This window comes from Brachionichthys hirsutus, chromosome 4 (genome assembly GCF_040956055.1).
Source record: "Brachionichthys hirsutus isolate HB-005 chromosome 4, CSIRO-AGI_Bhir_v1, whole genome shotgun sequence".
Classification (NCBI taxonomy): Eukaryota; Metazoa; Chordata; class Actinopteri; order Lophiiformes; family Brachionichthyidae; genus Brachionichthys; species Brachionichthys hirsutus.
In genome coordinates this window covers 5,241,901-5,266,101 of record NC_090900.1, presented here as the reverse complement: position 1 = coordinate 5,266,101, position 24,201 = coordinate 5,241,901, and the positions used below count along the sequence as shown (strand labels likewise).

The following is a 24,201-nucleotide window of genomic DNA, read 5'->3' as shown; positions in this document are numbered from 1 at the left end:
ACGCAAAAACACACACATACACAGGCACGCATGCACACTCACAAAAAAACACAAATACACCCACATACACAAAATACATCAGAGTCTCATTTCAAACCATCCCAAGCATGATGAGGAGACAAAGAGAAGAAGAGGTGCACCATAAATATATTCTCAGTCTCTTAACTTTCTCACCTTTCAGCATAAATTCTTAGCTTGGGTGAGAGAGGAAACAGCGAGGAAAGCGAAGAGGACCATAAGCAAATGAAATTCAGATGCACATGAAGCAGAGAATCAAGGCATCGAGACAAACAGAATAAATGGTAGACAGAGGAATCAGGTAAAAAAAAAAAAAAAAGCACGAAGGAAATGCTGGTAAGACTAGCCGTCCCTGAGATGCTGTTGCAAGCGCCATTCACACCGAATGTTCAAGCCAGGCCTGGTGGGCTTTTATTCCACCCTGCCATTCTGTATAAATACAGTGAATGAAGGCGTACTGGGGTGTCTATTCGTTACGCCTCTGTGACGACGGAGGTAGTAACAGTGAAGAATCTGAGATATGAATAGGCGGCACGGCGGGATGAGGGTGTGACGACCTATTATATGTCTGAACTGCAACTGCAAAACAATTAATTGTTAGCGACGAACTCAAAGAAGAAGCAAGTCAACTGAAAAACCTTTCAAATTGAGGAGACACCGTAAGGTCCATAAGCTCCTTACCCTCTGAGCAGAGGCTGAAGTCAGTCGTCCCAAATCGAGGAAAGGTAAATGATTGTTGTTGGTTTTTTCTGCCATGCTAATAATTATTTTTATGTAAGATGTCAGACTAGATACCAATACTGCTGCATTATACATCACGCCTCCTTTGAACACTGACTCGCAATTTGGGTGTTAGGTGTTTGGCTACACTGAACAAAAAAAAAAAACAAAGGCGTCACAGAGAAAGGACGTTGTTGCAGGGTAGTGGCGAGATCGCTGTGTAAAACGGGTTCCAGACTGTGCTTGTATTTTATCCCAATTTATATGCAGATACTGTATTGATTTGAGCTGTGAGAAGTAGGCAATGGCAGAGAGGTATTAAATAAAAGAAACGGGGGGAGGAAATCAATTCTGTGTTTTAATGGTATAAAACAAATTTAGTGGAGTAAAAGAAACTGGAAGCAGTGAAAGAGACAGAGGAGAACAAGGAAAAAGCAAGTGTTGGTCAACAACACAAGTTGGTTAATGTGAATCCACTTTAGCCATACCCCTCCCCCTCCTCTCCCGTTTTAACGCTGGATGCACATTCTGCTTCTTTGTCTGCAGAAGCTTCACCTTTGCTTCTGTAGTCAATAACTGTATTCCGACCAACTGTGTGTGGAAAGGTATTGAGGATTTGAGGCTCACTTGGATACACTTGCCCATACGTGCAAACACACACACACACAGCTAGACAACACACCAATATGCATGGTTAAAGACAGGCACGCAAAATGTGTCCCACAGTTTGGAGGCCAGAAAAATGCTCTTTATACAGTGTATGCATGTGTGCGTGTGCGTGTGCTTGTGCGTGTGTGCATATGTGTGTGTGTGTTTTGCATCTTTCTCTGAAAGCATGTTGTGCCAAGAATCGCCCTTTTTTTAATGTGGGCCAAGCATATGATCCAACCTACCCCTGCCTACACCGACAGCCGAAGCCAGACATCGGCCACTTATCTACCAGCCGCCACCCTCCTCACTCCACCCTCCACGCAAACCCCATCAACGTCACAGGACCAGGCAAGCGTGAGAGAAGGGCTGCTGATAGACACGAAAAGTGGCACGAAATGCAGAAATGGAACCCCTCAGACACACATACGTTTGAACACACAGGCGTCTCAGCCTTCCAGCCAGGCCTACAGTGTGGTTAACTTCTGGCATGCCATGCAGGACCAGAGGCAGCTGTTCTTAAGGGAGACGCCAAAGCTGCATGGAAAAAAAATCCTCCTGCATGGTGTCAGAGCAATGAAGAGGGCCATTTCACTTCCATCTAAAATTTTCGGGGTAGTGTAGGCTAAAATAAATGCCCTTCCTGCATGGTGTTACAGCATGTAATTGTTTTTATGCAAAATATGATATTAAGGGAGCATGATTTATGCTATGTATTTCAGATAATTTTAAAAAGATAAATATTATGGTGTCACCTAAATTATGTTGGAACTCAAGCTTTGGCTTCAATTTAAAATGTTATTTCTAGATGTGTTCGATGTGCAATATTTTCTATCCAGATGGCTAATATAATAACATGAAAATTACATCTTTATGTCTGCGGGTGGGTTTGGATAACCTTTAAGTCTGCAGTACTGGCGTGATCTGCTGCTACTGTGGAACATGTCCCTCTGACCTTCCAATTACAGCTCACTACCCAACAGCGGCAACACACTAAATCTTCCATCGACTGCAGGATAGAACACTGGTATAAAACAGCCTGCTTTAAAATCATTACTGGGCTGTAATACACTGTAAAAATTCACAATTAAATGACAGACAGTGACGTAGAGAAAACAAAGCCAGAAGGAAGGGAATTATTCTGTGTCCAGATATTTGGAAGTAAAACATTTGCACAACAGACTCAATAATATGCAACTCCCCTGGGATATTAGTGGGTGCAAAAGCAATGTTTTTCTCTCTGGGTTTCAAGGGCACGAACAGCAGAACTTAGCACTGAGGTGTAAAAAAAAAACCCCAATAAGAATGAATGTCCATATGATAAGCCATGGAACGTAAATAATAGCACATCAATCAAAAATCACTAGATGTGACTTTAGGTCCCGTACATAACACTCAGCTCTGTAAGCTACTAAACATATGGCTTATCTGTGGTTTGGTACATTTAATTAATTAGCAGTTAACATAAAATATGCATATAAAACATGTTCTTAAAAGTGCATTAAAAAAAAACTTGGTGAGTTTTTAATTTTTATGTCATTTGGACATTAGTGGTTCTTGATAATACACTAATTATCCCACTGCACTGCAAAGGGAAGAATAAATTCAGATGGCATTGCAGCTGCATGTAAATACATGAGGCCATGTAGAATAATTGCGCAGTTAAATGTAAATATGCAAAAGAATACCATTAGCGGAACAATTAATGGTAGGACAAAATGACGATAAGTGTAATGGCTGTGCAATCAAATTAGTGATCCTGTTCAAGGTCAATATATCATATTCATGTCATCACATTAACGTTTCAGATGGCATGTGTAAAAGGTCACAGAAAAATGATTTATCGAATTCAGTCTCGTGAGATTGCAGTCAGAAATCGTCAGGTCAAATTAAAAGTGAAACGCAGCGCTGTGTAAGCTGAGTCTGCAAATGTACAGGAGACAAACCCAGTCCGGTGTGAGAGGAGGATTCCCTCAATTAGCTTCACAATCAGACAGAAAGGGGTCCAATCTATACTTGCTTGTGGGAATAGCCTTACAGCACAGGCATGCTGAGCCAGGCGGTAAATAAATACAGTAAGCCCAACGCGGCATAGGGTCCACTTCACGTATTCTTCTGCTGGATCACAGAGAATCTATTTCCCAGCAGTCGGCCACAATAGTTTCCACTCAACATGAATTGCATTCTACGTGTATATATATATATATATATATACTTTGTGTGTGTAGAGAGAGAGACACATATAAATATCTTGATCAAGATATATATAAAAACCAAAAAAATACATAAACAAATAAAAGGTCAGTGCAGCATTTAACCTATGGGAAGAAAACAATGAAACAAATCAATAGAAAGCTTGTAAAAGCTGCAATTTTGCTTTGCAAAAGAGTGTCTCAATTGGAAATAACCTGGTAAAGTCCGGGATCAAAAAGGTCCTCTATCACTTATCGATCCACATTTATGACTTTTAAATGTGGGTAATTGGGGGAGGTTTGGTGCAATCGCTGTCTGCATCTTTATAGAATGGCTCCAGTAGGTGTATGGGCCTTAAGTGCACTCATAAATTGTTTTTATGAGTTTCTGAGACGTATCGCTGCTAATGTTTCCAGCCGACAGCTTTACGGCCACATGGTAGTGACGCTGGTGAAAGATACTCTCTAATATATTACAAAAGTGATGTTGACCAAAAAAAAATATATATATATATATAGCTCACATGTAGATATTTCTTTAAGATGATTGTGTTTGGCACTTTTACTTTAATGAGTGCTCCTTAAAAAAAAAATGAAAAGGTAATTATTGGAAATGAAAGAGAATAAGTGAATATCAATAGACTGGCAATTATTCCTTTATTAGTGGCCAGGCTCATTTACATAAATGTACATGTCTGAATTAATCAAGCGAATTACTGTTTTTTTTGTTGTTGCTGGAAGGGAAATACTAAATTAATCAACGGGATTAAAAAAACAACAACAACAGCAGCAAGTATTACTGCTGTGATACACACTGTGAATGTGCGAGTGCCCTTTTGTGCACAATGTGAGCAACTCCCTGTATCATTCTCCAGATGTTCCCCTTCATAACTCCCTAACAGACTACGAGTATTCAGCCGCCTTTCAGTTTTCCATCATCCCGTCCCTCCTGCTCACACCATCTGATCCCTCCATCAAAGCAATCCACTTTGCCAAACATGATCCCTGGCTGTTGTGTGTTGGTTTGACTTCCAGAGGCGGATTAAACCGTTCCAAGCAACGCTCTGATGTGGACCTTATCTCAGGTTTCTCTCGACACCGGCGGTGCTGTGGCGTTATTAGAAGCTAAAGGGCTTTGTTATGGAACACAAAAGGCAGCGCAAGGCAGCAGTTAGCAAAGCTTTGTTAAGGGTCAGAGAGGTGTTAAATAGACTATACCTGAGGCTGTGTAAACACCTTCACCTGAGACGATCAAGCTTCCATGGAGGATTGTTCCATTCGATTTGGAAGAACTCATGACAGGAAGACGTAGGGTGGCAGGAGAGAAAAATACATTCCGACAGAAATATCCAATCATTTAAGTGCATAGGTCTAGAAAACGGTGTAGGAATAACTCCTTTGGGGGAGATAAGTGAAGATGAAGCTCTGCCATACGTTGGATCAATGAAAACAAAACATTAAACCGTATCAGACAGCATTTTTCTTGTTTCCAGGTGTGAGGTATTATATTATCGTCAAAAGGTCTCCTCACTCTCCTTATTATTGGAATGGAGCCAATCATTGCTCGTCTCTGGAGGTTGCTGCTTATTGAGCATTGTACTGCATGGCTGTAATGAGATGTCGATGCCTCTCTTATCTGCCTCAGCAAGCAGGTAGCGGGGGAAAAAAACTACAGTTGGATTAGGTTGCAATGAAAATCCAACCCATGAGTCCAAATCAACCATGCAGATAACAGATATGGTGCGATTACCCCGCCCCAATTAAAAGACAAAAATACACATTCTCATCCCTTAATCAAATTTGATTGTGTCTAAAAAAATTTGTCAAGAGTGGAGTCCCAGAGTAACTTCGGGGAAAAACAGACCACATTCTGTGACGGCTCAGCGTCAGGCCTTGTTACTCCGGATCCCTCAGGATCGCTAACCCTTCCCACCTCCTTTCATTCCGCCTTTACCCCCCCTCACTCCCACACTACTCTGGCTAGCCAACACGCACAATCCTCACGCTATCTGGGACTAAGCCCCGCAAAGGCTAACACAATCGCAGTGTAAAAACTCCTATAGGGGCCCACTTCCATCCCACCAATCTCCCCGCTCCCTTCATGTGCTGCCTGACTACACTTTCACTTCACATTACTTCTGCTATTCTAACTTTTCCACTTCTGAGCATTATCAATTATGCACTAGAATAACAGTGGGGCCAGGCTCGGCAGCAGGACATAAAGGCCAATTATGGGTGTGAATAATTCAGCCATCTTTGTGCCATGTTCCGCTAACCAGTGATACAGGCGGGACGGCTTTGCTGCTAATGTATGACAGCAGACACAATCTGACCCGGCCTTAATGTAAGGACAGCTCTCTCCATCCCAGAGATAGGAAATGGGATAGAGAGCGTGAGAGGACATAAAAAGTGTGGCTATAATGCATTATTAAAGCAGCTGTGAAGCTGATGTTGCTGAAAGATTGACAGGTCTGACACGGCCAGCAGCTGAACCGTGTCAGCGTGGTCAGTAGCCAAGAGAAATTATTCATATTCATCTTTATATTTTGTGTTATATTATTCATCAATTTAAAAGAAATACAAAAACAGACACCAAAGAAATCTGCAAGCAGAGCCTCTAAAAGACAAAAGTGCACAGATTCACCAGCACCTACGTGTGCGTGCGGTTGGTTAAGGTTGAGGTCAAACAAACCAGAGATGAAAACAAAAAAAATATGACCTTCATGTTTTAAGTTTGTCTTCATTTTTCAGGAATATTGTGCTACTCTTCTTAGAGATCACAAACAGTAATGATTATTTCATCAATCCACCCGAAGCCACTCAAATCAAATATGAGAAAATAAGACTTTTCTGAGAGTCGATTCCAAGTCCGCATAAAAAAATCATGAAGCAGAGGCAACATTATATTGTCTCAAGCTAAGCCAAATTTCAAACAGATATTGTCAAATCTATTATATTGACAGGACATATACATATTCTTATATATATATATATATACACACACACACACACACTCACAGGATATAAAATAATGTGAAATTCGAGATGAATTATAAGAAGTATAAATAATTAGATGAAAATAAAGTTAGTTAATTACAGAAAAGCATTCGGTTGATGGCTGTTTTTTAGCTGAATTGCATTTTGCACTACATGGCTTTGTCAACTATACATAATATATAATAGTAAAAATTGTTATTAAAAGTGAACACATTTATTTTTTACTCAAAGTTTTTAAAATGCTTTCTTCATAATTACTCAATAGCAGCTGCTACTTCTTGTAATCAATGGTATTAAAAAATAATTATTATTATTATTATTATTTACTCTATTGGATATTACTTTGAGGTTAAATGTTAGTTAATAATATTAATTCTATACTGGAAAGCTTGATGATTACAATCTTCAAATTGTGTTGAAAGTGAATTTTGCAGAACATGTTGCAACATCAAAGGTAGACTATATTCGTACGGCGCCAATGCAAAAAAACTGGGCTGCTGTTTCTCGGACAAAAGAGAAAAGGAAAAAACCCTTCACCCCCTCTTATTTGTGCTTCCGTTTGCCATGCACGCCCTAATCCTGGCTGGAATGTCTCCGGTCCTGGAGTCCAGCAGCCCTGAGCAACAGAACAGCAGGTGAAGTGAGCTCTCTGAGGACCTGCCCGCCTGATAGCTACTCATACAGTTCAACCCTCTGATAAAACCGACGTCTCCTCTGAAGTAGTTTGACATGGGAGGGGGGGGGGACCCTAAAATTAATCAAACCAAATTGATAAATTTTCCCAGTGCATTTTTTTCAGAGGATTACTACAGATTACTACTCAATATATCTATCAAATTACACAAGACGAGTATTTTGTCATCGCTGATGCCTAATTTAGGCAGTTTTAAAACGTCAAAATTTATTTTAAAAATGTACCCACACATTGCTGCCATATTTATGTCTCTCTCTCACCGGTTCCATTTTTATTTATTGGTTTGGTTATTTATTATTTACTTTTGGTCTGGGTTTCAACACAGAAATATAGGCACACACACACACACACACACACACACACAAACACTGTAGATCAACCTGACTGTCTTGAAGTTAAAAGCTCAAATTGGAATCGCACAGGGTTTAGGATGGTATATGTGATTATAAAACAAAGATTTCGAAAAGAAAAGCAGAGCCATCAATTGGAGGGAAAAAAGTCAAGCGAACTGCCAGTCATGTGCTGTGACCCTAATACTAACAGTGGGCAGCTGGACCCCCGCAAGGGCAGTACAGTTAAAGATCTAGTAATCCAGGAGAAACAAAGGGAAAGAAAACCCACTAAGAGGGAGATAGGACATTATCGCGCCAAGAGCAAAGCAAATGGCCTCTATTCTAGGAATATTTAGCAGGATGAGGAACAGGGGGCATGAACCGCGAAGCGGGATTAGGAAAAAATGGGAGTTCTAGAGGAAAAGACCTGGTGTTAGCTAAATCCACGGCTGCAATATCTTCTCAACCCCTGAGCCAAAACCAAATCATGAAACCATCATGGTCATTGCCTCTTCATTTACCAGGAGAGGTGATGATTGTCTGAAGATAATGTATTGGCCCACAAAAATCAACAAGACGAAGGACATAAAATAATTTTATATGCATGGTCATGCTGAAGAAAACACACACACACACTCTTTAGGATGTAGGCATAGGCAGCGCTCATCACCTCTGCTTATCCAGAGGGCTTAGGCTACTTTGGGGACTCCCCTTAAGTCTCACTTATCTCATTAGACCCTTAAAACTGATTAATATGAATGCCAGCAGAGGCCAGCTTGAGGCTTTCTTAAGGACAGAGGAAAGGAGGAAAGGAGGAGAGAAAGATGCGGGGGTTAGAGGAAGGGGGTTTTTGTGTCTCCGGACAATGAGCTGATGGCTTTTTAAGCCTCTCAGTGGCTCTGGGTTAATACCCAAGGCTGCAGTCATGGGATAGGCCGCGGTTCAAAGGCTGCTGCTTTCTACGGCTTGCTGCTTACTGATTTAGAGGAAGAAAATAAACACGCAGAATAAATACCACATCTTCTGCAACTTGAACCTCACTAAAGAAATAATGAACTGCCTTTCCAAACCGGAATGATGTGCATGCATGCGTGTTTCTGTCCATCTGCGTTCTTTGGGGTGTCGTATTCAGTCGTGAGGGATAATGTTTGCAGTAAACCAGACCAGTCAAAGCTGGGCTCAGATGAGAGGAGAGGGTGAAGATGGGATTTAGCACACATTCCGGGGATCAATCATTTTCACTTTAGGTGGGGGGAATACGCTCAATTCTATTTCACAGGAATACCAACAGCCACGTATAAATAAAAAGATCTGAAACTGAAATGAAAATCTGAAACGCAGAAAGAACTGTGTCAAGAATCGTGCTGTACTCTACTATAAAAAAGGGAGTGTGAGGTCGGCTTAGGATAACGGTGCATATATACACACACACAAATTACATGCACGTCTTTTTATGCACGAGTTGCCTGCAAATATGGACATAGAGGACCACAGATGCAAAAATAAAAAGTGAAGTTTGGTGTTGTGGATTTATGTTGAATTATCTGTTTGATTGAAAACTATGATTGGAGCTCAGATCAGGCAAGCATCTGTTGCCTGATTAAAGGCCTGGAGCCAAGACAGCAAAGTAGTATTTGTTGAGATTCATTTAAATTCATCTTGACTAATAGTTTTCAGTTTATTGTAAGACGGGGATAAAAAAATATATATTTTCCCAACCTCATTCGATTTTCCATCTTTAAATTGATGCCGGAAGAGACTCAAAGAAAAATACCAAGAGATGCTAAAAAATGCGACGTCTGTCATTTGATTTACAATAATTATTATCCACTTTATTCCACACACTGAAAGGAATGAATGAGTCCATAACTTTGCTTTGTCTGAAGTCAAAAACAGCTTATTAAAATAATACAGATTTGTTTCCATCGCAGAGAATATTTCAAAATAAAATTAGCATTTAATGTCCAAACATAAACAAAGCAGGTATTTCCGTGGAAAGGCAAATTTTCAAGGGCACATCGAGCAATGTGTCACAGTAGCTCAGAGCAAGAGCCAACATGGTGCTCGAGCACCAACCCCCGAGTAAACACGGCCCCGAGTGTGGGAGTCTTCAGTGTCAGAGGAAACAAAGCAGGGGTCTAAACCTGAGCAGGCGTAATCCTTTCTCTGTGGAAAATAGCCCCAGCTTCACTAAACCCAGACCGCAAAAATGATACCTCCTCAGGGTGAAGACCCGGAGTCTGTCCCCGGGAGAATCGCCACAGATGGTCACCCCCCACAGAGATAGAGAAACAGATAGAGATCCAACAAGCCACATGCATCTTTAAACCTCGGCAAGGACAGACAGAGAGAGCACGGCGCTGATGATGGGCTCGGTGTGGCGAAAGGGCAGACGAGAGACGGATAGGATGGATAAGGTGAGCTGTGAATGAGAGAAACTGCCTCCCCTTCTTTTCCACACGCTGTCACCCCTGTCTGCGACATGCCCCCCCCCTTGTGTCTGGCCCTCACGTTAAACTACTCCTCCCATTTTTTTTTTTTTTTGTCTGCAAATGTACTACATCTTCAGCTGTGCACGTTCCCTTTCCCCTGACCATTCACACCATTCTCCCTCCTCTCCTTTGCCTTCCTTCCCGTTTTTTCTCCCTCCATTTGAAGCGCATGCATTACTCTCAGCGCTGGCTGTGCGGAGTGGACAGAGAGAGCAGAACAATGGCCGCCTTTCAGTCTCACGGCCCTGCGTTGGGTGGAGGGGGGGGGGGCGCATTGGCTGGTAGTATTTTTCTCAACTGTCAATTCAATCAAGTAAACGCAGCTACCTTATTATTGCCACAGTGGCGGGCCGAACAAAAAAAACAACAACAAACTTTGTGGAATTGTTTGTTTATGTTTACGTCAGTGGAAAACATTTCCCAGCCATGGAAACTTTCCTAAGAGGTGTTCATATTAAAAAACAAGGACTGGGCATCAATAAGCCCTTTCACCTGAGCTGACTTCAGCTTTTCATGACTGAGCCAATGTAAACATGGGAATTGCGAATGAAAACATAAGCTGCCGCTCAAACCATTGAAGGATATTGGCCACAAGCTCGTGGAGAGGCGATAACGCCAAACCTGGTCTAAAAGCAGCACTTTATGGCATCTAGAATTTCTATTTCAGGATATAAAAGTTTGGAAATAGACCAAGTAGACGGTCTAAGTTCCAAGAAGAGAGCGGGCCACACAACTGTACAGCCCCCCCCCCCCCACTCAGTCTGCTGTCTGTAAAGACGAATTACCTCATGAGTCATTTACAACAGGCTACAACTCATCAATTAGCTCTTTATTCACACGCTGGAGATGTGTTCTCTTCTGGGATCTATTCTCCACACTGCTGCCCAGCTAGAAAAACATCCATTCACTCCCCCGCAGCCCCCCCAAGTTAAATAAGGAAAACGGTCCACAGCCAGTCTAGCATGAAAGGAATTATCTGTGGAAAATGCGTCTGGAAAAAAATCGAACAGTCTCAATCGTTCCCGTCACATTTTCCAGTTCGACACATGATGACAGAAAGAGGAAAAACGAATTTCAAAGCCATCGGTTGTTTTGGCCTTTACATGCTGCCGTAGTTCCTGTAAATAGAATATGCTTGACAATAAATGGGCTGAACAAGGTCAAACCATCCAAAAGCAGAAAGAGCTGGTTTATGAAATCATTCACGCCAACTGCACGCTGAGAAATGTTGTAGGTTGAGAGATGACGGCACGTGGGACGATCAGACCCCTCTCAGTAGCGCCCCTCTCTGGTCAGGGGTGATAGATCAACCTAGCGTTACTACAGTAACAGCTGCCTCTAAGCCTCCATCTTACAGAGGAGCTGAAGGAGGATATGGTGGCGCCATTTTCAGCAGCCGATGACGGCTATAAGTGCAGGATGGTGAGATATCTTGAGTGGGATTCAACTCTTATTCCACCTCGAGAAAATCTGTATTTTTGCAAATCAAGCAAAAAAACGATTCTTTTTTTTCTCTGCTTTTTTCATGTTAACAGATCTGCTCTGGTGTTTACAATAAAAGCACAACTTTGGGCCAACAATTCTGTGCCCAAATCTGTTCCTCTGGGTTGGTTACCTGAAGGAATATAAGGAAACAAAAGAGACTTTTGAATGAAAGAGGTACAGAGGGAGCGCGGATAGAGAAGAAAATAGTCACTGATAAAACAAGCACACGTAGAACACTAACAAACGAAAAGGATGCTTGTATTGTTCTTATGCCAGAATGTGATTTGCACCTCAAATTTAACATGCGGCTGCAGGAGCTGGTTAATAACTTTATGGTTTCCAACTGCAGCTATACGGAGCATTCCTCTGAAAGCCACGGGTTGAATGAGGGGTAGGAGACAGATCACTCAGCTGATAGCAGTATTTCAGCACTGCGTCTGACCTTGGAGTAATTACTCTGAAAACAAAAACCTGGACATTAAAGTTTGGATCCCCAGGCCAGGGAGGGAAAGATGTGAAACCGAACTAAAGCTGCCATTCAATATTTTCCACGTCTGCCAGTATAATAAGAGATCCCGTCTGCGCTTTGGTGGGAAGCCAAACATTAAAAGCAGTATTTTCAAGCCTTTTAGTGCCGTTTCACCACCTTGGTCAGGTGGAGCTATTCGTGAGTAATACGGTTCGTTCTGGTAAATAATCGGACGACCACAGCAACCGCCGTTTTAGTCATTCAATTGAAATAGACGCTATATTTATATTTATATATATATAAATCATCACGCTCCAGCCTGACCATCAGGCTGTCCCAGTGACAGGGCTGCCTCTGTCTGCATAGCAAGTCCAGAAGGGTCACGGCCAAGAGTCCTCCCCCCTCTCTCACTGCAGGCTGAAGAACAGCTGCCTTGCCAAGCACATTGACTAAGCATTGACTACTGCCTGCTGGGCTCATTTTCTAGTTAATCGAAGAAGAAAAAAATCAAATTTAAATGGAAAGTACATTTACAGGTCTGGTGATAAAACACAAAGTGCCATTTAAAACTAATAGAAGTATAACATCTCACACAACATCATCATTACAGTTTTGCTGATTTTCCGTTGAGTCCCGTGTGTTTATTTCCCTTCATCTTCTGCATCGCTCTCTTTGGGTTTCCTGCGCTCGGCTCTCCCGGAGCTCAGTTGGCGCTCGAGTTCGCCAGTGCCACAGGCTTATAAGAGAATGACAGAGCAAGGGGTCATTAACAAGAACTAATCAGCCCTCCAACTGTGACAGGGGGAGAGAGTCGGAGCCGGAGCAGCGAAGGGAGAGAAACACAAGTTCGAGTAAGTCAGTATAGAAAAAGATAAAGGGGACACGAGCAAGTGGCATGGGGTCAAAAAAAGGAAAAAGAAAAACAACAATCACTGGCAATATAAATTTAATTTAAAAATTACAGGTTTTCAAGATTTGAATTCTCAATATATGTTACAACTGTAATATATCATTTTCACATCTGTTAGAGCCAGATGGGAAAATTGAATTACTTTCCGCCTCCGTGCAAACACGGCTTTGTTAGTGTAAAGTCGCGTTTTGCACACACCCCGATACACACACACGTATACAAACAAGCACAGATTGACTACATGTTTATGCACAGCCCACTGGTCTGTGACAAGTAATGAGAAGTCCAGGGGAGAAACGTAATTATTCCGGTATCTGTGAGCCTGAAGGAGAGGAAGCCACATGAACTTATGGCTTGTTGAATACACGTATGCAGACATGCACTCAAAAATAAAAGCATGTGTACACAATGAGAACTCAGCCTGCTGCGGAACATCTTTGACTTGAGCTACTACGGTGCCGGCCGTCCTCCGTTAACAGTACATGATAAGGCTACAAAATAATACAACATACAGGAAAAAAGCGCTATCATGTAGTTGGTTCAGGTACAAACTACATATCTATATAGCATCAAACCGACCATATAGCATCAGACCAATATAGCATCAAACCGTTATGGTAATAGCACCCGCCACTTCTAGCAGAGTTCCAGTTACTCGTTTGACATTCACAGGCCAACTTTCCGCTTTGCTATTCCTCGCTGTATTTGTGTGACCTCTCCCTGAGCTCCTCTAAGTGTGTGCTTGACCTCTGCGTGTCCGTCTCGACCATCAGCCGTGGAGGGACTCCCAAAATATCTAATTGCATTCATTCCTTTTCTGTCCCCGACAAGGAGAGACGGCGGCAGAGGAAGAGGTGTGGAGTCGCAGCGCGGCGAGAGGCAAAGCGGGATCGAGGCATGGGGGGTAACGGAAAGAAAGGGACGTCTCTTCAACATTATAGCCGAGACATCATTTAAGCCACGGCCTGGAACATCAGAAGAATAAATGCAAATATGCAAAGAGTTCCTTGAGCTTGAAATAACTTAAAAACATAAAATGTTGCTGCGTTTGAAGTTGTTTCCAGCTGAACGATAAAAGCAAAGATTTCCCGCGTGCCTCCGGACGGCCGCTCCCTTTACTGAACTTGAAGACTGCTGCTAACGCCACTTTTACAAGCTGTAAATCACTCTGACAAACTGTAAAATACTCCGGTGTGCAATTCGCCGTCATACTCTGTCACTTAAACTTGTTTTTCTGCAAAATGTACACAAACATCAACCCACATTCAAGAAGAATATAGAGCTGCATTGGTTTTATTACATATATTTGTCCTTTGTCTGGTTATTTGAGCGCTAAACTGACCCGGTTAATCTCGTCAAACTCATACATATCACTGATAAAGCTTAAAACTCAAGCTTCGCCTTTCTGATCAATTTGATTAGTCCACACCATGCAAGAAAGATTCACTAAAATAATTGTTTTTACATGTATAATAAAGAAATAGAGCCGTAAAATAGGTATTCAAAAAATAATAATTTAGACAAAATAATAAGAAAACCCCTCCGCCCTGATCCCAGACACCAACTAAACGGTGGCAACAAACTCATACATCAATACAAAGTTCTACAATAATCTACACGTTGCTTTTTCTTCCAACTACTGGAAAATTAAATTTATTCTAAATTTCAACATCATTTTGCCAACAAAATATTTCATTTCTAACACAGAAGGGTTTTTTTTATCTTCAGTGCTGCTGACCAGGAGTGTGCTTGGTTTCATTTAGCATTTTGAAATAAATATAATGTGAAATGAGGGATTTAAATATTTAAGTTCTTCAACACTTTTTTAGACTTAAAATAATACAATTACCGTATAATAAAACCAGCCGCTAAAGACAAAAAAAATTCCGCTAAATAAAATTAAGTAATAGTTGATATTTCACGTGGAGATTTGGTATTTCTTTCTTGCATTTCAGGTGCTCAAAAGTCAGTAAGCAGAGCACGGCACCGCACACGGAGAACCAACTTGGGAATAATGAACTAAAAGATAAAACCAAGCCCAAACTGCAGCTTCAGTGTGATGGATTGCCTCGACTTGACAACTTTAAAGTCTGTGGAAGGCACCATTACATAAAGTGCAAAAAATGGATGGTGACAAGAAACTTTCACATTTAAAGCAAGCCCTGACCTCCAGTGTTCAAACACGAAAGACTGTAAAGAGGGTCAAACTACAGGCAAAAACATGGAAATAATCCTTCAGGTTCTGTGCTTCATAACAAATTATATGATTAGCTTTCATTTATTGCTATCATAAATTAACATGCAACTTTGGCTCAAGTTACTTTTCGTGCGCACGGACCGCTAACACAGTAAATTCTAAGCGGCCGTGCTTTCGATGTGGAGTCTCAGAGCAAACCACAACGCAGGCAAGCTGCGTTACGGATCCACAGCAGCACTCCACAGTCAAACGCAAAGAACAGGACTTCATATTTATTGACTGAGTCATCAATAAGACAGTTTACTATCTCTGTTCACTCCATGTCCTCTCTGCTGTTATGTTACCGTTGTGACTTCCTGTCTCAGCCCTGCAGGGGTGAGAGTCAAACTCTTTTTTAGACTAACAGAGTGTCAGCAGCACTGTAGTTTCTGAAGAAAAAAAAACCATTTCCTTTCCTCAGGCAAGTCAGAGCTTCAGAAACAGATGAGCTAAGGAAGTTATTTATTTTTTAGATTTTACTCGAAACCCAAGGAAAGTGAAAAGCGCAACATGAAAGTGCACCAGTATTTTCTCTCCTTCCTCTCTGTTTCACCATGAGTGTGTCAGAGCAGATATTAGGAGTAGTTTTCCTCAGATTTTCTTTTTTTTTTACATTTTCTCACTGAAACTGAGAAAACTTGTCAGCACATCTGGAAGATATCAAGTGAACTGAGTAGTCATACAAGTCAAAACTTTTTCTTTCCGTTAAAAAGGAAAATGTAGTATCTAATGAAAGCCTATATCACGAGCAGGATTCAAGATTGAGCTCAACATTGTGTTTGCCTCTGCTGAAGAAGGCGGTCCATAAATAAACAACTGGGTTAGAGACCTAAACCACAACAGTCATGGTATACGGTATATCAGCCCGAGAATCTACACACCCCGCTGGACTGGCCCCGTCTTCAGGAGAGCGCTTGCAGTCAGCCCTCCGTTTGTACCCCTGACCACTAATTGCTTCATGCAATAAATCGTGTTTTCCAAAACTTCAAACTGAATATAAATAGTTGTGCAACAAATTCAGTATGTACTATTAATGGCTTTGCATGCACTTTGAGGGTAAGCTGAGGATTTTATTCAGAAATACTAAGTGCTGTTGGCAGCTGAGTGAAAGATCTCTGTAAACTAAAGTAAAGTATTTAGAGGCGACAGCAACAACCGGGACATGGCCCAGGACAAGACTGTACAGTAACTCCATGAGGGACTTTTAGTTGGGAAGCACTGTCTCGACAAACATGTACACTAAAGTCTGTCTCATTAAACGCACTTGAGGATTGTTTTTTTTTTTTGTTGTTGTTATTTACAGAATTTAAGCATGCACATAAAATAATTATAAATATATTATGTATATTTATGTGTGTAGACAATCCTACTGCACACTGCTGCATTATCTAGAGTAAAAGTTTACAAAAGCCTTAAATGGAAAGCTTTCACAAAGTACAGAAACCACTAGGTTTAGTGAAATAAAAAATTACAGTTAAATACTACTACACGTCGTGTTTTGTGATTTATTCATGTGTTTTTATTGAGAATTTAAAAAATATGTTTTTGTTTGATTTAACAAGAAAGTCTATCATTTGTTGCCTGGGAGTTGGAAAAAAAACTTCACAGCAGTGTGCTTCATTCCAACGCCAATGAGCCCACATTTTACGCAACACAATTTAAATAATGAAATTCTAATTTCCTCAACTTCAAAAAATATTTTTCACAAAAACAGTGATTTAGTAACTGAACCTAGATATAAATCTCTCCGATTCTTCTGTGTGTCTTCAATGAAAAATAAATAAAGTGACTGTTTCATGTAATTTGACTGCCTTGGCGCCGTGTAACCCATAATATTAATAGACACCGTATATGCACTTTTAGATAGCCCGTGCTGAGACCAATCCATGCCCATAAATTTATTCATGAAAAGTGTGCTGAATTTCATGAAGGCGCTCTATAATAAAACAATAACTCTCCTGAACACAGCGGAACACGCAGCACCAGTCCTCGTCCACGCACGCACGGGTCGCTTGACCTGCTTGTATGCCCCCCCCCCCCCCCCCCCCTGTCCCCCCAACTTGAGTTTTCCGAAACAAGACAGCGAACCTCCGAGATAGATCGATGAATGCGTGTTAAGTTAATGGACTTTGCGCTCATTTATGGGTGTTTAGCCGAGTTAAGACCTGCAAGAAACTGGTGTTAATGGGTCCAGTGGGGGCCGCGCAAACACCCAGCCGGGGTCTGCCGGACAAAGAAACGACACAAGATAAAAGCTCCAGGTTTTTGCGCCTTTTCAACAACGTCCGGAATAATTTAGAATTGCCTGCAGAATCAATGTATCTGATAAGAGTCGACCGACAGCGGATAAAGTGGTACAGCACCATCCGGTGCATTTTAAGACCGGGCCTTATTACGCATGGTTTTAATCTACAGCTTGATCTATAACCATTCAAGTATAAGAAATACAGTCTTTTAACACTTCGGTCCGGATCCTCGTCTACAGCCTGGAACCTCCAGCTGCTGGCATTACGCACTCACTGCGGAGAATAAACACCGATGTGGTCCAGCAAACCTGCGAACCCCGCGGTCCGTGCAGATGCGAGGTGAGAGGACACCGCCGAGTCTCCGCGGTAACACACCGGACGGTGGGGGCCACTTACTTGCCGTTGGTCCGGTTCCAGAAGACGGCATAGCGGTCGGCCACCACTTTGGAACTGGGCTCCTGGCTAAATACGCACATCAACAGCATCAGGCAAACGAAGAGGACCATTTCCAGTTGCAGCATCACTCCAGCGAAACTTCGGCGCGTATTCCTCTCTTCGGTGTCACGTCGAGTCGGAGTCGAGTTGGGCGCTTCAACCGGGACCGGGTCGCATTCACATGTGGCCTCGGAGTTCTGTCGCGGTTTGGCAAGGCTGAGTCAATTGAAACGCGCGCAACATAGAGAAGGACGAGGAGGATGGCGAAAGCGTGACCATTCGAGTGGGGACACTTGAGAGGACACTTGTCCAGAACCACAGAAATGTAAAGTTGGAAAAAGCGGCGGTGTTTTCTCTCTGGTCCAGATGAGTCACGCAGGATCTCCGCTCCGTGGTGGGCTGACAAAATATTTCTCCCACCAAAGCAGTGAGACGCGCGCGCGCAAATGCGTGGAACTGCGGGCGTGATTATGTCCCCCCTCCTTATACAGGGAGCTGCTGGATGTAGCCTGTGTCTGGACAAATGACAACTGCTGAGCACTTCTTCTTACACCAAGCTCAAGGCACAGGGGGGGGGGGGGGGGGGGATCAGCCAGTCCAATATGTGATGGATAGAAGAGAGAGAGGGGGCTCAGTGTGTCCAATGGCGCGCGTCAGATACCCATGTTCTCCAGGCAACTTTTTAAAGCCATAGAGTCAGTCAGTCAGCGGCGGATGAATGGTAATATCTCGGTGCTGTCGACCCCGTTATCCTTTCTCCGGTGTCACAGCCGCGGTGGGGGGGGGGGGGGGGGGGGGCTCCTTCCCGGTAGAGGAGGCAGAGGACGCACAGCGTTGCGTTTTCTCACGCGTCTTTCTCCGCTGACTCGTTTGTTTTTGCCCGCATCCCGCAAAGTGTCCTCCTCATGTATATGTCATCGTGCGACGCACAGAAATGGAGAAAATCTCGCGTTGTCCCAGAAGCACGCGGCGTCGCCTCTCCTCTTCTTGTGTTTGGGGTTTCAAACGCCGGGACGCGCAAGAAGGTGAGGGGGGGCAAAGCCAGCTCCAAACGACGACTGCATGCGAGGGTGGGTTTGGTTCCGGCGGAGCGGGGCGCAGTCCCATTGGTTTGAAATGCTTTGAATGGGCGTCACTCGAACAAAGACAAGCCCCGCCCCTGATTTAAACCGAGTTAATTCAATTACCGGAGGTAGAGCTGGAAGGGGACGAGGCGAGAGGTGCGCAGGGAAAGGGTCGCCATTACGTCAGATCCGACGGACGAGCGCGCACGACGCTGTTTAATTAAACTAGTGTTCATGGAGCAGAGACTGGACTCCAGCCCTCCCATTCTAGTTTAACTTCAGTTTTAAACCATGTTGTAGGTAATATAGTCTGGGTTATCGTAGATCCGGATTAATAATCTTTAAAAAAAATAATAAATTTGCTCAGAGGAGAACATGTGATTAGAAAAGAGAGGTGATTTAGGTAAAGTGGTGATTTTCCACCAACAGATATTAACAATTCATTTCTATTTATTTAACTGGCAATCCAAAACAATGTAATTGTCTTTTTATACTTTTATACAAATTAGGCCACGACTATCCCGCGGGTTTATGGAGAGGTGCTGCTGCGCTGCCGGCCACGCAGGGGCTCCGTGGTGGAAGTGGCAGGGTAGCCTGTTGCGTATGGAGAGGACGGAAGGATTCGAGGCGCCGCTCCAGCGCCCAGACGCCCCGCAGTGGCGAGCGGGCGCGGTAGCTGACTCAGCCGGGGGGGGGGGGTTGCAAGTTCGAGTGCACCAGGGGAACCGCATCTGTCGTCGCCTTAAATCAGACAAGTGCTTACAAGGAGGATATATGAAACTTTATCAATTGAGCAGCAGTCCTCAATTCAGGTGGGAAATCCCCAACTTAAATGACTGAAACATGAATTCACGATACAATGGTACAGTGTGTGTGTGTGTGTGTGTGTGTGTGAAGTGAGATGTGTAAAAATGGGCAGCTGCTGTGGCAAATTCTAAGCAATTACACCCACAAAGCAGTGGGAGTTGAAATAGCCTACAGATGTAATCTAAAATAATAAAAGCAATAAAAACTTGAACTGTAAACAATAATTATGAGAAAATGCAGTGATTTTGTCGCTTACTATTTTCTGTAATGTTGTCATCAAAAAAGAATTTGTAAGTGCAGACAACAAAGACCTTGTTGTATTATGCATGTAAAGTTAAACTCGATGAAGTTCACCATAAGAATGTGTTGTTGGTGCGTGCGTGCGTGCATTCGTGCACGCAACAGGTGCTGCTGTTTGCCTTATTCAAGGAGGATAAGAGAAGAAAGAAAGAAAAAATAGGGAAGAGGGAGGAAAAGGGTGATAGGGCACCTAATATCCTAAAATAATCCCCTTGACCTCTTGCCATTAACTAAAGTAATCTTTAACCCATTCAGTTAGCACCATCACAACACGCACGCGCGCACACACACACACACATACAAACACTAGCCCAAACACACAAACAGGCTTTAAAAATGTTTGGTGATGGGCTTAATCTGCCACTCTGCCTCTCTCACAAACACACACACACACACCCACACTGAGAACACGATTGCCTAGTAGGGGAGGAGGGGTGGACAGGTCAGCTTGCAGGTCAGTGAGCATAGCTGTTTTCACACCCATGCACTTTACAACCATGACTGCATTCCTCTCCTGCTGCGTCCCGACTCTGTCTCTCACACACCAACACACAGACTTGATAGCAAGCATATATGATTGGACTGTGCACGGAGCATATACCCCCAGCCGCTTTCATTTTCTCTGGCCTAGAAACAGAGCTTTCCCTCGCCATCCCCTTCTTAACCTGCTGTCTCTGTCATAGTGCTCTGCGTTGATTACTTCTCACGTGGGCCTCTAGTTTCTCCTCCACCCGCACCCGCATGCTCCAGCAGAGTGATGCAAAGATGGCTTGAACTCTATTTTCAGAAAGCTGGGTTTATTTTCCTATTTGGCTGACTAGTGAGGAGGGAAACAAAATACACTAACGTAGACCAATCAAATGAAGCATTTTGTGATGGAAATGTGAATTTGACAGACTCTCCTGGCAAAGACATCTATTTACATCTCAGCCTCCTTTTATATTCCCATAAATTGTACGGAGTCCCGTCTTATGCGGGAAAAGTGCCTTTTAATTTTACCACACTCAGATCTCTCCGAAAAGACTTTCAACTTTGAGGTTTTATTTGGTGTCCAATTGCATTTTGCTGCTTTTGATAAAAGATAAGTGTTTCATCAAGATATTCCATTTGAGGTGTATCTATAAGTCATGCTGCATGAAATGACAGGTGTCTAGCTTCAAGCCTGAAATAGCCGTCTCACACACAGTAATGTGTGCGCTCCCACAGCCAGGGTCAGAACATGGTGAGATGGGAAGGATGACTGACTGACTGACTGACTTCCTGATTCAAATCTACTCATTTTAATATTATTGTTGTTATTTTTCCAACAGGGAATTCAGAGCCAGCGTCATAACAGAGACTCAACATGACAGGACAGGCTGCCCACAGGTAATTACAGACAAGGAGCCTTTGAATGAGCACTTTTGAAAATATCTGTCAGTTAGAGGCGTATTGCAGCAGAAATCACATTACACCCTGTCATTAATTAGAAAATGTATGCAATCAAAAAACGTTTTCTGCATTGAAATCAACTCTGTCCACGATTCATTCAGTTTGACGCCCCTTACATTAATGGAGATGTAAAACGAATCCACGGAGCGTGTACAGACAAAGTGGCACCTCCCAGGTATAATGGTTTGCTTTTAATGCCATAAACGTAAAAGGGAAATATTAAATTTCCTCTCAAGACACCTGTAAAATCATCCTCTCTCATCATCAAATTTCTACACAGCATCCCCATGGCTTTATACTACCGGTACATTAGTACTGAACGGACCGCATGGTGTAGCATTTCCCTAATGCTCAGTTTGTTTACTGAAACACAAAATCCCATGATATACAGCTCACATATCCAGAAATACGACGCTCTCTCACAAGGCCAGGCAATGGGCTAGTTGTCAGTTAGAATCACTGAGAGCATTGTGCATGCATTGTGCCCTTGTATACCCATTTACATTGTCATACTGTATGTTTTAAACTGCAAATGCAGATTAGGCCAGGCTACATATACCAGGAGAAAATGATATTTTACCTCCTTGGGGCACAGATGTGACATTTTCTTGGCCATTTCAGGACAAAATAAAAATATTTATCATAAATGCAGAGGGAGACAGGTTTAACAAAGAGTGTTTAAAAAGTATTTGGTACATATTTATTATTTGATAACTAAGAGGACTTTGTGACAAACCATTAAAAGCCACATCTTCCGCATGAAATCACAGTTTTATCATAATTAAAAAGTGCAGCATGCAGGACCTCTGGATCCTATATGCATCCTGTACACTCATAAACTTGACACAAGCCTTTCTCATTACATCTGAGCTCATCGATAACATTACCTCTGGCTCTCTCTCTCTCTCTTTCACTCTCTCACTCCATCACTCTCTCTTAATTCTTCCCCACCTCCCTCTTTAGGATGCATATTAGATTAAAGATTTTATTGTCACACTCAATGCACTTAGAGCATTGGCAAACTAAATCACGGGGAGACAGCATGTCAAAGAAGAGACACCTTGGGTTGACTAAGTCATGACGAGCCAGCACAAATCGATGAGAGGGACTAATCGGATGTATCTGCTGGGACGGGCCCTGCCCTGAATCCAAATGATGGTCTGATGTTGGGGACTGATGTTGCCATTACTACACCATCAGTGAGGTAGACAAAGTAAAGTAAGGACACCAGTTTACAATTCAATGAGGAAGCAGGTTTGCCGTGGAGACAGCCAAGGTTCTTCCCTTCTCTTTGTGGAGACAGAGGAAGAACCATGTTTGAGAACCATAGGACAGTAATATGAGGAAACAGTTGTAGTATAGCGGCGAGTCTGTCACAGTCACTCGTATGGAAATGAAGCTGTTAAACCAAACTGTAAAAGCATAAGATATTTAAGGGAGGATACGTGTGCCTGGTTACAACAGGCTGTCTTTTTTTGCTATGCTATGCTAAGCGGCCGCTGGCATGTTTACTGTACGGACACAAGCATGCTATGAATCTCCTTGTGTGAACCTCAGCAGAAAGTGAAGAAACTCATTTCCTGAAATGTCAAACCATTTCTGAAAGGAATTTCCTCCCACAATCACAGAAAATGGAGAGAATTTATTAGGCAATCATCATTAAAGGTCTTCACAAGAACAGAAAGCAACAGAGCTCACATGTGTGTTGGGCTTTATTCAGTTATGTGGGAGTCTTTATGTACCCATCGATCATGCATGTTCAACAGAGAATTCTGCTTTTGAAGCCTGGAGTCTTATCTCTTACATCAAATATTCCAAAAAAGCTCTTTCACTGGTGTGGACTTATGAGAATGTCCGCAGAGGTTCATTTCTCCAGGGTTTTTTTTAGATATAACATCAGCAAGATAAAGAGTTAATAAGAACATTATTCAGCTGGACATTATCAGCCAACACCGGTGAGAAAACAGCTGTTTTGTTTCTGACCCTGAGCCAGCTTTCATCAGCTTTACAGTTAATGCTTGTAGCTTTTTTTAAATTCAGTCCACATCAAAATGTGCAAAGTCTCGCTCATGCAAACAGAGAAAAACCGCAAACAGGCCCTTTTCCCATATTTTCCTCTCGTGCAACAAAGCAGTTTGTTTGTTTATGTATATTTTTCATAGATTGCGTTGCGTTTCTTCACACCTCCAACCATGCTCCCACAGAGAGAAATCAATTCAGTGCGTGTTCACATTCTCCCAGCATACACACCATGTACCATGCACATGTATTATTGTGGCCTCCCCTGTGTTTGTGTGTGTGTGTGCACATTAAAATTGAAGAGTTCAATTATAGGCAGCAGTATTGTGTTGCTTGTTCTTGTGTTTTAAACCAAACTCTTTCCATTTGTTACACTTAACTGCATTGCTTCCAGTTGGTAAATGCAGGGTTAATGAGTATACTGCATGGTGACATTTTATCTCTAGATCTAATTCAGCGAAGTCTAACTTGTCCTCATTACTGGAACCTGTAGAGGAGTGAATGACAAATCATAGCATGTGATAATAAAGGTGACACGGTGAAAATCCCCTGGCTTGGATCCATCTCATCATTATGAGAGCATTATGAATGGATGTAATAAAAGTGAATTAAGACAGGACACCACTGATACAGATATTATGAGCACATTGTCCCTTCCCTAATGTGAATGGTGCTTCAGCTGGATGGTGCAATAGGCTCCCAAATT

General features: G+C 42.5%; 1 protein-coding gene across 1 annotated transcript in view; it reads right to left on the bottom strand.

Annotated features, from left to right (window-relative positions):
• efna5b (ephrin-A5b) overlaps window positions 1-17,960 on the bottom strand; it is an 87,144-nt gene extending 69,184 nt beyond the window's left edge. Inside the window, exon 1 of the mRNA XM_068738619.1 lies at window positions 17,836-17,960. Within this exon, the coding sequence (XP_068594720.1) occupies window positions 17,836-17,960 (125 nt within the window). The remainder of the gene's footprint in view (window positions 1-17,835) is intronic.
• Window positions 17,961-24,201: the final 6,241 nt, after the last annotated feature.